General features: G+C 42.7%; 1 protein-coding gene across 5 annotated transcripts in view; it reads right to left on the bottom strand.

The window, feature by feature from the left end:
• The window catches only part of CNOT8 (CCR4-NOT transcription complex subunit 8), a 37,425-nt gene that overhangs the window by 8,387 nt on the left and 15,088 nt on the right, over nt 1–13,950 (bottom strand). For 2 of the 5 annotated variants that reach the window (XM_061151806.1, XM_061151804.1), the window contains exon 2: nt 360–541. In XM_061151806.1, coding sequence (XP_061007789.1) covers nt 360–476 — 117 coding nt within the window. In that variant the 5' untranslated portion in view covers nt 477–541. Of the gene's footprint in view, nt 1–359; nt 542–7,618; nt 7,778–7,844; nt 7,865–7,940; nt 8,100–13,950 lie in introns of those variants that run through there. The other 3 variants (XM_061151805.1, XM_061151807.1, XM_061151803.1) reach the window with 3 other exon arrangements.

Here is a 13,950-nt window from a genome sequence, read left to right as displayed (position 1 = left end):
TTTGAGTAAGATCTCTTGACTTTTTTTTTTTTTGATCTCTTGACTTTTAAATGCTGCCAACTACTTTTTAAAAAGTGCTTTAACACTGTCAAAGTCACCATACCTGTAGAACACATGTGTCCTACGGGCTGAGACAACTTCTATTTAAAGACAGAGTGACATCATCAATAATCTAAGATCCTGGAGGTTACATCCTTCTCAGACACACAGGCTACCCTGATGTTTCATAAAAGCAACGTTAACCTGCCAGCATGTTTAATTTCCCATGGCTTTAGTGTAATCACTTCTTTCAAAATTTCATATTAAATATTCCCTAAGTCCGTTTCAGAAGGTGAGTCAAAGAGAGTAGAGCTCCTTACCATGGCAATATAACTGTAACTGAGCACAATTTCTCGGATCTTCCTCATCTCTTCTTCCAGATTGCTGGCCCAGACTTCACAGATGACCTGGCTGTTCTCCACAAGTGCTGCAGGCATCCTGAAGAAACTTGAAGGGGCTTTCAGCAGACTACGTTGGAGGGCAAATTAATGGCTGATCTGATCTACATTCAAAAACATATTTTGAAATCACATTAATTTACACACTGGCATTAAGATGTTAACAAAACAAAGACATCAAAACAATACCATCACGTCATCAGCTTAAACTAAAACATTATTGAATTCTCCCATTTATATAATGGAGGAACTTGCCTTTGTCAAGAGACAGACACACACACAAACACATACTTTGGCTCCGTTCCTCAGTTCTTTAACTTGAAGAAAATAAATAAAATTACTTAAACATGAAAAAACTCTTGCCTAAGCTGCCCTTTAGCACAGAAATGAAGCTATTACCCTAATCCAGTTTTTGAGCCCTCTCCAGACCAACTGAAGACTAAAATAATCCCCTGTGAACACAAATATATCCTTACCCAAGACTTTCACATTACTCTGATCACTCTGCACACAGACCAAATCATGGAAACATTTCTAAAGGAATCACTTCAGGAAGTTTAAATGTACCAGGATCTCTGAAAGCCTGAAAGAATGTGGACCTGAACTCTTATGCTGAAGTCTTAACACCGTGTGATGAATATGGGCATGGGAATAGCCACTCCAATCCCTAAAAAAGGAAATTATTTTCCCCACCAAAAAACGTCAAATACAACCAGAGGCAAATGCATCAGGAAGTGAGAGACTTAAGTTGTCAAAACCAATCCCAAGGGCTAATATAAGCAACTATAATGAAAATTAGATTTGAATTATTAATGTCTACTTTCCACCATATAATATTATAAGAAACTAAGCAGCAATTCAATAATAAAAACAGAGAAGATAGCAGGTATAAATAATTCAACCAGAAGCAACACGATTTACAATGTATATTCTGGTAAGAAACTGGGGAGGCAACAAGATAAACTCAACCTGGTTCAGTTTTAAGAGTAATGCCGCTACTATAGCAATGATGTACTTGGTTACAAAATGACAAAAAGGAGCTTATCATAATGGTATTTACTTAAAAAGCAAGCCCACACACAGATCTTCAACACAATGTAAGAGTGGGCTCCACTGAATATATTCAAGGGAAAATTCCTAGAAAGAGTAAAATGAATCTTTGCTTGCAAGATGCTGTTGTTATTCAGTCGCCAAGTCATGCCTGACTCTGTGACCTCATGGACTGCCGCACACCAGGCTTCCCGGTCCTTCACTATCTTCCAGAGTTTGCTCAGATTCATGACCACTGAGTCAGTGATGTGATCTAACCATCTTATCTTCTGACACACCCTTCTCCTTTTGCCTTCAACCCTTCCCAGCATCAGTCTTTCTTTCCCAATGAATCAGCTCTTCGCATCAGGTAGCCAAAGTATTGGAGCTTCAGCTTCACCATACTGGAGATTCAATTTCACCATCAGTCCCTTCAATGACTATTCAGGGTTGATTTCCTTTAGGACTGACTGATTTGACCTCCTTGCAGTCCAAGGGACTCTCAAGAGTCTTCTCCAGCACAATTCAAAAGCATCAATTCTTCGGTGCTCAGCCTTCTTTATGGTTCAACTTTCACATCCATACAAAATTATAGCCAGGCAGATGCGTAGCTACCGTCATATAGCTATGATTATATCAACACCATAGCTAGGCAGATGCAAAAATAAGAATCTGGATCAAAACAAAATTGGCATTCCCACGTGCTATCATTTCTCTGAGACACTTCTGAGAAACCAATCTGTTGGTATATTACCAACCTCTGAAGATTCCACTTATTCTAGTTACTCCATACTTTGACAGATGCTTCTCTGAAATTATAGTAGATTTTCTGTAATCACTCTGAAACTTAAGTAGACTGTGTAGTAGCTTCCTAACAAATATGGGTGAACACTTCTTAAAGGCAGAATTCATTTCTTCTCATTTTTGTTCTACACACAATAGGCATAAATTAACGGCATGAAAATGAACTAATCAAGAACATCAGAAAAATGGCAGAAGTTCAGGCTGAGTGTGGAGTAAATTCCAATATCTGACCATAATTAAGAAAATGCTGAGGAATTTTCTAGTGGACTAGTAGTTAGGACTCAGCACTCTCACTGCGGGGGACCCAGATTTGATCCCGCGTCAAGGAACTAAGATCCCACAAGCCATGCAACGTGGCCAAAAGAAAGAAAGAAAGAAAATGCTGGAACCCAAAACTTTAGATTCTAAACCCCGCTTAAGATGTTCCCCTGCAATAGGGCATAAAACCATTTCTACGCCCATTAATGTTATATCAGTACCCCTTCATGCACTTCCTTTTTGGTGTCACATCAAACACAACCATAAAACTACTTTAGGGGAAGTGGGTATGCCTAGTGAGACATTTACATAAAAACAAAACAACAAAAGCAACTCAAGCAAAAAATGTCTTTGTCCTCCAAGCAGCAAAGATTAGGCTTAAATAATTAGATTATTTAAACCCTTAGAACAAGGTTCCCGAGCTAAGAAGCTCTAATGTCAAAGCGTTAGTTGCTTAGTCTCAGTTGTACCCAACACTTTGTGATTTCATGGACTGTAGGCCACCAGGCTTCTCTTGTCCATGGAAGTCTCCAGGCAAGAACACTGAAGTGGTCAGCCATTCCCTTCTCCAAGGAATCTTCCTAACCCAAGGATCGAACTCACGTCTCCTGCGTTGCAGGCCAATTCCTAATGTTTTATTAAAAGAACGCAGGGGACAATCTGAAGAGGTTCCCTCTGGTCAAACAAAATATGATCTGAATATCTTTATGGATAATTACTACGATGTATCATGACTTCTCAGATAGAGATTTAAATCCAAGAGTTCATAATGGGGCTTCCCTGGTGGCTCAGTGGTAAAGAATCTGCCTAACATAGGAGACACAGGTTCGATCCCTGGTTGGGGAAAATCCCACATGCCACAGAGCAACTAAACCCACGCACAACTATTAAGCCTGTGCCCTAGAGCCCATCTCCGCAACAAAAGAAGGCACCACAATGAGAAACCCTCACACCACAACTAGAGAGTAGCCCTGGCTTGCTGGAACTAGAGAAAAGTCCAAACAATAAAAAATCAGCACAGCCAAGACTAAATGAATAAATAAATAAATAAAAATCTTTTAAGAGTTCATAATGAGCTAAGAAAATACATTAATTGGGCATCATTAGAGAATGAGAGTGAATGGACTTATGTTTAAAAATATGTATCCTGTCTTTCCTATATAAACTATAACCCCAAAAAATCAAATAGTTGAAAGTTTCTCTTCACAGGTTGTATAGCTAAAAATAAATTATGGAGTAATAGACTATCACTGTTTTGTAACTCCTAATGAATTTAAACATCTGGCATTTATATGGAATATCCAGAAAAGGCAAAAAAAACATCTATCAAGACAGAAAAGATTACACAATAGAACAGGACTGAGAGTTATATAAATGGGAATGAGGTTTATCTTACTGAAGAGACAGAAATGTTCCCCAACTCCATAAAAATGATTATTGCACAACTCAAAAAATTTACTAAAGAAAAATCACTGAATTTTACATGAAATAGGTGTTTTTATAGTATGTAAATTACATCTCAATAAAGATGTTAAAATAATCACTATGGCTGTAATCATCACAAAAAGAGATGTATTATGTGTCTCAAAAACAAAACACATCACCACAATGAAGTTGTCTTGCAAAAAAAATTTAACTTGAATCTGACCAAGTCTCTATATTTAACTACTAATATACAGAAAATAAGAACACAGGAACACGTTAAATGACACCAGAGAAACTCAAGCAACAAAATCCAGAAACTTCTATAGGACACTAGAGAATCCAGCTTCTTCAACAAATAAATTACAAGAAATAAAGGTAAAAGACTCTCAGGATACCTATCAATCAATCAAAACATACAGACCTTAGTTAAACTCTGCTCTAAACAACTCATAGGAAAAAAAATTCTAACATTTTTGAGACAAGTAGAAGTCTGAACAATGTCTGAATTTTTTGGTTTCAAGGTTTTCTTTACTCCCCCTTCCTTTTTTTTTTTTTTTGGTGTTACATAGCAGTTAATAGTTTTTGGGGTCTTTTTTAAGTTCTCACCTTTTACGGATAATGCAAAATAGTTGTAAGTGACTGGACATAAAATGTGGGATTTGTGTCAAAATAACAGTGAAGAAAACTCACAACAACTTTTACAGTACTATCATTCTCTACAGGCTTCCCTGGTGGCTCAGTGGTAAAGAATCCACACACCAATTCAGGAGACTCCGGTTTAATCCCTGGGTCAGGAATATCCCCCAGTGAAGGAAACAGCAACCTACTTATAGTATTCTTGCCTGGGAGATCCCAAGGACAGAGGAGCCTGGAGGGCTACAGTCCATGGGGTTGCCAAGAGTTGGAGATGACAGAGCAACTAAACAAAAATAATCTTTCTCTACATTTTACAGATAAGAAAACTGAAACTCAAAGACATTAATTTTAAAAGGTAGTATCATGACTTCCATTTCCAGGAAAATTCTTTTTATAATATAGGGATTGGGGATTAAGAGGAGTACAAACTATTATGTATAAAATAAGCTGTAACAATATACTGTACACAAGGAATATATATAGCCAGTATTTTATAATAACTATAAATGGAGTACAACACTTAAAAATTGTGAATCACTGTTGTACACATGTAACATATAATTTTGTACATCAACTACAATAAAATTTTTTTTACTTATTTTTAAAAGCTAACCATTGTTATATGTGTGTAAGTACGCTCAGTCATATCTGACTCTTTTCAACTCCATGGACTGTAGCCCACGAGGCTCCTATGTCCATGAGATTTTCCAGGCAAGAATAATGGAATGGGTTACCATTCCCTTCTCCAGGGGATCTTCCCGACCTAGGGATTGAACCCAAGTTTCCTGCGTCTCCTGCACTGGTAGGCAGACTTTTTACCACTGAGCTAGCTGCGAAGTATGTATAATCATTGTTATAGTACTGACAAACAAGGAAGTCAAAACCAGACCACTGGCCAAACATTTAACACATGCTTCCACCAAACCCTCATCTAGGAAAACTATGGAAAAACAAAACAATGGCTCGGAAGCAGCAAAGTGTAGTGCCACTCAAAAACTGAAAAGGAACATTACACACATTTAATTTAGCGTAAATTACTAGTGTTAGCCGAAAACGACAGAAATAATGATGATAATAATAAATAAAGCTAACAATTCTGCCTGCCACTTTGCACTCAGTGAGCACAAGCTCCAGTATGAGCCTAAAATGGGGATCAATAAACATACTTTTCCCCGTGGTCGTTAGTCTTCTTCCTAAGCCTCTCAGTGCCAACACAGCACAGTACAGGGCGCCTCATAGTGTAGAATGACTCTATGCCATTCAACTGTGTGTATCTGTTCAACACAGCCCCTAAAGGTAACCTAATTACTATACCTGGATTACAACCAAAGAAACCATACTAAGTTTCAAAACTGAAGGAGAAGACTTCTCTAGTGGAGCAGTGTTAAGACTCCATCTGCCAATGCAGGGGACACAGGTTTGATCCCTGGTCCAGGAAGATCCCCCGTGCTGCGGAGCAACTAAGACTGTGCCACAACTACTGAAGCCCGCTTGCCTAAAGCCTGTGCTCCGCAACAAGAGAAGCCACCACAATGAGAAGACCACACACCGCAACTAGAAAGTAGCCTCCAGTCTCTGCAACTAGAGAAAAAGCCTCCGCAGCAAGGAAGCTCCAGCAGAGCCAAAACTAAATAAATAAATTATCTTTTTTTAAAAAATGAAGGCGAAACAACTGTGCTAGATTTTCTGAGAAACACAATGGCCATTTCCAATTCTGCACTTTCCTAAGGAATTTTTAATGATAATTCTGGTTGCATGCAAGGTTTGCCCCGAAGGCTGACTTGAAAACCTGACTCCCACAGAAGCTACTCCACTCTATAGGAAAGCAAAACACAAGCCCTGATACCTGTTGTTTGCCAGTACTAGACTGTGTAAGGCCTCTCAGGAGTTCCTGAGGTGTCTGCCCTGTGCTCATCTGTAAAACAAACTGAGCAGATCGCCCCTCAATGATCTACAGGGTAACTTCTCCAAAACAAAGCTCCTTACTGACTCAGGAAAGCTCTGAAGAGCAACTCAGGAAAAAGTCAACAGAACGCTTTCTCTGCAAGCAATCCAGAGTACCAGACCTTGCTTGGGAAAAGCATGTTTTGGTTTTCCTGCGTTTGTTTTGTTTGAGGCTGTGTGTGCAGTTCAGTGCAAAGAAACAATAAACAAGACTTCCCCATTCTAGCGGACAGGACAAAGGCTTTGCAGCGCACGGCTAAGAAGGAAAAGGAAGTAGCAGCACTTTAGAAGAAATGGCAGCCTCCTGGAGGGGGGGGTGGTTCTCCCTATCCCGGCCGCGGGGGCCGCCGTCCTCCGCCCCCGCCAAACAGTGTCCCAAGACACAACCCTGGACCGAACCGCAGTTCAACCAGTTTTAAAACCACCCTTGTGGCCCGGACCTGTGAGCTGGCTCCTCCAGAGCCAAGAGCTCTGGTTCAGAAAGCCACCGAACAGCAAGGAAAAGTTGTGAGGCCCCAAGAACCAAGAAGGGGGTTGGCGCCCGAGGTTCCAAACTCAGGTCCCCTGCCTTACACCTTTTTCCTTCATCCTTCTCGCCTGTTCTGGATCACCCTTCCACTGCAAACCACCCTCACCCCTCTCCTCCTCCTAACCCCACTTCTTTTTTTTTTTTTTTTTTAAAAACAAAGATATTTAAATTACACCCCTTAGGGCCAGAGAGACCTAAATTCCAAGCGAGGACGCGAAGGAGCTATAAGGCATTGCCTAAGTTACTTAACCTCTCTCCTGCCTCAGTTTTTCCTTCTTTTAAAATGGGTTTAATGATGACATACATCTCGGAGGGCTGCAGTAGGGGTTAACAGAATGAAGCTCATAAGGTGCTCTTCAAGCTCCGGCACATAGCACTTCAATATTACTGTCGTGTGCTAGTGGTGATTATCATGACTACTATTTGATGGGCCTCTTTCTCTTCTCATACCCTCTCCCTCACGCACGCTCCCACTCCCTTTCCTCCCGCAGGCCCCTGATGGCGTCCCACACTCTCTCATCTCACGCTCCTCCCTGATAAGCCTGGACCCGCTTACCCTGACAGGCAGAGCCCGCAAAGCGCGGGCAGACGGGCTGGCGGGAGGACTTCCCGGGAGCGGCGACGGTAGCCCTTGACCCGGTGTTCTCCTCCCCCTGCCCCGGATCGGGTCCTAGAATTGAGCGGCCCAGTGAGATGGGCGCTCTCGGGCCCAGAGCGGCCTTACGCACCGCCTCCAAACAACCTGGCTGCACCGCTCTATCCATCCGATCCGCCCGACTCGCCTGCTCCTTTCGCGTCCCTCCTGGCGCGCGCGCGCCTGGCTCCGCCTGCCCCTCCCCTTCTGCGCGCCCCGGCGATCCTGTGCTTGTTCGCCCAACCTGTGGCCTCGCGGGAGCGCCGCGCGGGCGCGAAAACGGCGGGGCGGGGCGACCTCGAACGACGCACGCGGAATACAGGCCCCTCCGGCCTTGGCGCGGTTAGTTGCGCTGGTTCCTCAACGCTACTGCTCCTCCATTTCGGTTCGCCTTCCGCGCGCGCTCAAGAGAAGGGGCGTGGTCTAAGGCTAGCCGCCTCCCGGTGGTGGGCGCGGCCTAGCTAGACTAAAGGCCGAGGGAAGGGCTTGGTCTGTCTGACTCATTCTTCACAATTACGACGTTTGGGTTCTTTCTCCCTTCTCTGAAGGAGGCAGCAGACTTTTAGGGAGGTTTGCTGGGGGGGGGGCTGATGGGGGTTTGTCCTGACCCCTTCCTATTATACTAATGCGGCCCTCTGGACACTTCAATTACAAGACATCTACCTTACGACTTCCTTTCTGACAAACAATTGGTTGGGAGTGGGGCAGCAACCCCAAATAAAGTCTAGGGGACATCCACCAAGGCCCGCTCCCCACCTCCCGGGCTCAGGGAGCCGATCCAGCGCCGCTACCATAGCAACTAGCCCTCGGGTCTGTTCGAGTTACAAAGAAGACGCGGCCTTGGTTGAGGGGGCACAGGGCGAATGCTGGTGCCGTCCCGCTTTCCGAGAAGCTCCGAGACGTGGCGGATGCTAAGCGAACTTGCCAGATCTTCGCTGTGAGAGCAGGGAGGTCCAGGCCTAGCTTAGGTTCCTTCAGAGCCCGCACCTGCCCTCTGATTATCCGTGAATCTTGTTTGGAAAGAGAGCTCTTTGCCAACTCCTGTTCTTGGCCGCTGGGCCGAGCTCAGATGCAAGGCTGCCTGGTGTTCTCCGATGGTGGGAGAGAACGCAGAACACTGACTTCCTGAACAGTAGTTAGGAATTCCAAGCAGCCCTCACAGTCACTCACGCAAAACCTCCACCCCGTCCCTGTGAGAAGGTGCAGGCTCCCCAGAGCATAGAGAGTCATCCTCCTTGAAGCTCCTTCCCTTGAAGGAGCTGTTGGTAAGTGGATAGCAAATTCAACCCCAGGGATGTGAACGTTCATCCCATTAAAAATGCACTTTCTGAACACTCCTTCCCTTTCCGTCTCTGAAGGAGTATCTGTCTCCTTATCCTTAAGAGGGTTATGAAAAATCATCTCACAAGATGTTTGTGTTAATAAATGGAAAAACGCTGTACAAGATATAGAAGTGTGTATTCAATAAAGCATTGTTTCTGGCCTGTTATCCTTGAAATATTCAGTGTTTGTTAGCACTGCTGCAGGCTTAACAATCATTCCATTCAGCAATACTGTGATGAAGAAGGCAGACAAGACACTCCCTTCTCCCTGTCCTGTGAGTTTCTAATATCCTCTTATCTACTCTGTCATTACATTCAGTACAGGGTAGCTCTATCAAGAGCTAGTCACATGAAGAACAGCCTCTTATTTTCCCCACAGCACTGGCCTGGTGTGCACTGAAACAATCAAGTAGGAAACATACCCCATCTTCTCCCCTCTCCAACACCCCCAAACCCAAAACTGACTGTTCATTTCTCAGGTTACACAAGTTAAGTGTAAAACGAACATCCTGATGGCTTGTATTTCCAAAGACCTTGGAGTGTTTGTTGCAAACAATGGATTTTATGCTGCCCTTGCTTATTGCAAAATTAGAACAACTGTGTAAATCACTGATTTTGATGGGAGGGAAGTCCCAGATGAATAAGAGGAGAAGAATATATTCAATAATATATATCACATTAAAAAAAAAAAAAAACTTGCTTTTGAATGGCACACATTATGAATGGTCATTACAGTAAGTAAGAGTTAAACATCTTCTGAACTGGGAGAGTATATAGGTTTTAAAAAACTGAGGAAAATTGGTTGTAAAATCAGCTCTCCTTAAGAACAAGACAGGGTGATTTCCTTAGCCAGCCAAGCCTTTCTGTTATTACTAATTCTCTTGCTCTCTCTTCCTCTCCCTGTTCATGAATGTAACAAACTCACCTTCAGTTTTACAACTAGATTTCAAAAATCCCTGTAATTTTTTTGTAATATGACCAGCATTGAGAATCTTTTCTGAACTTCTGCATTATTCTGTAATGTTCTAGGAGCAATGGGACCCCAAGGCTTCAGAATATCTCTGAAGATTTTAACCAGATGTGTTTATTTGGAGTTTGGGATGAGGGATATATTCCAGAAAAATTGGTAAACATAGTTATAAAAATCTAATTTCCATTAGATCTGGAAGGGGCCTCCAAAATACTCTTATCAAACTCACTCATTTTATAAATGAGGAAATTGAGACCCAGAGAGGCCGAGGTCACAAAACTGGTGAATGACAGTGTTCAATTTGAGACCAAATCTACCTTCTTTCAAGATCTCAGAACCTGTCCTCCCTTTAAAGGAGATCAGCCAAGGAAAGGACCATTTATACAGCCTTGAAGTAACAAGAAAGCTAAGCAAATCCTCAAAGACAGAATGGAGAGAAAAACCAGAGGATCAGAGAAGAGTGTCTCATTCATGCAAACTCTACTGCAAACTTACTATGTGCCAAAGTTATTAGTGTCACAAAGATATATAAAGCTCCTATTTTCTGACATTCCTACCTCCACATAATTACTTGTACTAATCCTCCCAACCAGAATTTCCTTCCTTGTCTTGACCACTACTCTGCCTCTTTAAAACAGAAAACATAATTTCTGCATATAGTGATCAATAAATATTTGCACATAGCAGTGATTCTTAGAGCATAGGAAAATAGGACATAGTGAGGAATAACATTAAAGGAGCGAGAAAAGGCAGACCTTAGAAGTCAGTAAGGTTTGATCAGTGCACAAGACAGACTTGAGTGGCCAGGAATATATACATTACACAAGTATCTGGATTATTGAACAAATACTGGTACCTCTAAAAAGAGCAATGATAAAAAAAAAAATGAACAAGTTGTACAAGATGTATTTTCTGAAGAAGCATTGAATGTTTACTGAGCTTTGTGTTGTACAGGGAATTAGGGAAAGATGACTAAGATGTGGTCTTTTAATTGGCCAGGTAAGGTATGACACATCTAGACAAAGGGACAGCATGCAACCTTAAGAAGAACATGGTAGCTCTTAAAGGTACTAAATGGAACAATCTCTGCATGTGCATGCTAAGTGAAAAAGTAAGGAGCATAACAAGTATATATGGCAAGCTATTCCTAAGAAGGGGAGACATATATGTTAGTATTTACAGAGACAAGCCCTGGATGGAAATACAAAAACATTAGTTCTAGGGGTTGCCTCTTGGGAGAAGTAGAGGTCTGGGAAGGATGAAAAAAGACTTGCTTTTCACCGTACACTCTTTTGACCCTTTTGTTTTTTATATCAGATATACATGTTGCCTAATAAAAAATAATTTTCAGAAACTTAAAAATAAAAAATCAATTCTTTTTCAAAAATCACACTTTTCACATCACGGGTCATGCTGTATTCTAATTTTACCTGTTTCAAAGTGTAAAAACTTCACCTCTCCAGGGAGGGGTTCCTTTTCTGCATCTAGACTCAACAGCAGTAATTGCTACATCTCTGCTCCCTTGGCTGCCCTCAGCAGCAACAGAAGCAATCAAAAGTGAGACAATGAGACCTTGTGGTCCAGGGAAGCTTTTTATCCACTTGGACAGCCCATCTTCTGCCGTGGACATTATCTGACTCCCACGACTCTTATCGAAACTGTCTCCTATGGGACAGCAACATTTTCTTAAGTTGAGGAAGATGTAAGAAGTTTGTAAAAAGAAAAAAAGACAAAAGCTCAGAGCTCAGCCAAATGTGCTTTTCCAAGCCGTGGCCTGAACTATTTCCCTCTTGGTTTTCAGATGTCCTTTGCCAAGAAGGGCGTTTTTGTCTCTCATCAAAATAGACCCAAATTCTTTTTCCCGTTATGTTCACGTGCCTGGCCTATGCCAGCCAGTCGGCTTGGCCAGCCTCCCAGCCCACCCGAGGACTAGCAGGGTGAGAAGGCAGCAGCTGCCCACTGGGGGCTGAGGGAAGAGACAGCTGGCTTGAGCTGTGCCGGGACCTGGAGGAACTGGGAGACAGCCCGCTGCAGAGGTGAGTGGGAGCTGGGCAGGGAAGCTCATCACCAAGATTAGGATGCATCCAAGTTCATTTAAAGAAAGGCCAAGCATCCCCTTCTCACCTCTGCACCTCTCTGTCTTGTCCACTTACAGTGCAGGTGAGATCAGCCTCTGAGAAATGTCCTGGGATGTTTTCTTAGTACACAGAGTCCTCTCCTGTCTTGCTAGTGTCTACATCCTCTGCCTGTGTTTTCACCATCTCCCTCCTCTGTGTAGCCCCTTTTTTCTAGCAACTGACAGATAATTCTGTCAAATGGATTGGGTTTGGCTTCAAAACCATGTGAAGGAGAAAACCCCAAGTTAGAATTCGAAAATCCGACTGTCAAAGACTGCCAGGAAGCAACTGTGGTTGAATTGCCTCTCTGTAAACTGGTAGGGCCACCTGGAAGGGACGGGGCCAATTACAACAAAATTGCAAAGGCACAAGGTACGTGTGTGGGCTAGGAGCTGGACAACCACATCCAAGCTGTTTTCAAGCAACATACTGGGATTTATCAACAGCTATTCCATGTTTAGATTTGTGGATGTCCTGGCAGTACCCCAGGATGGATTCCCACAGAGGTTACCAAGGGAGAGGAATAGTGTGTGTAGATGGGTGTGAACAGTGGGCCACTGGTTTTCAGAGTGCTCATATGGATCCTTTGAGGTGTAAGACAAGCAAGACAAGATAGAGACTTGTAAGTTGCTTCAGTTTCATAGACATTCCAACTAAATTTCTCTAGCTGGGATATAAAGAGTCCATTCAATTTGGCAGAAACAAATGCTCTGAGCATTAGCTTCTGACCTTAGAAAGGAAAGTGTATAGTGTAGGAAAAGGTGCTGAAATGTTTGACAACAAATGTTAGACACATTCTGAGGGCAAAAAAAAAAAATATTTTCCCCTTCTTTTGTTTATTCAACAAATACTTCCTGAGTATGCTAGGCTTGTGTTTGGTGCTGTGGATCTCAGAGTAAACAAACAGGCGTGCTTTCAGCCTGCCGGCCATGCGGTAAAGTGGGGCAGTAAATCTGAAGGGGTATAAGTATCCACAGCAAAAGCAGTGAAGAGAGCATTGCTAAAACTGTCTAAAGGGGGTCATTTTTGTCTCAGAGTTTAAACTTTTCCTTCAAGCATTTTACCTTCTTGAATGAATATCTTTTCCCTCTATAAGAGTTTCACTTACATGAGACCTTGTCATACTACCTTCTCGAAACCCTCTTTATCAGAAGCTTTAAGCTGAAGGCAGACTGCTCAGCTTTTCCCAAGACTACAAACAGCCTGAGGGCAGAGGCTGAAGTGATGGCAGTTTCAGTCCTCAAGAGGCAGTAGCCCTCTCCCTCACGAAATAAAATTTATGTTATTCTGAAACCACTTGTGACACCAGGCAAAGTGTTAGAAAGCCTGGATTTTGTCGGACACTGTGTGGAGTTTGGAACAAGTCAGTTTTGCTATCTAAGCCTATCTCTTTACATAAAAAGGAAAGGGGTAGACCAGAAGGTTTATCAGGTGTTCCATTTCCCTAATAATTTTTTTCCCTAATAATTTCATAAGATATTTACAAATAAACCTGTACATTCACATAAAACACTCTTGAGTGTCCCCTGGACTGCAAGGAGATCCAGCCAGTCCATCCTAAGGGAGATCAATCCTGAGTGTTCATTGGAAGGACTGATGTTGAAGCTGAAACTCCAATACTTTGGCCACCTCATTTGAAGAGCTGACTCATTGGAAAAGACCCTGATGCTGGGAAAGATTGAAGACAGGAGGAGAAGGGGACGACAGAGGATGAGATGGTTGGATGGCATCACCGACTCAATGGACATGAGTCTGGGTGAACTCCAGGAGTTGGTGATGGACAGGGAGGCCTGGCGTGCTGCAGTCCATGGGGTCGCAAAGAGTCGGACACGACTGAGCAACTGA

This window comes from Dama dama, chromosome 9 (genome assembly GCF_033118175.1).
Source record: "Dama dama isolate Ldn47 chromosome 9, ASM3311817v1, whole genome shotgun sequence".
NCBI lineage: Eukaryota > Metazoa > Chordata > Mammalia > Artiodactyla > Cervidae > Dama > Dama dama.
The sequence above is the reverse complement of the archived record's forward strand: the minus strand, read 5'-3'. Positions and strand labels throughout refer to the sequence as shown.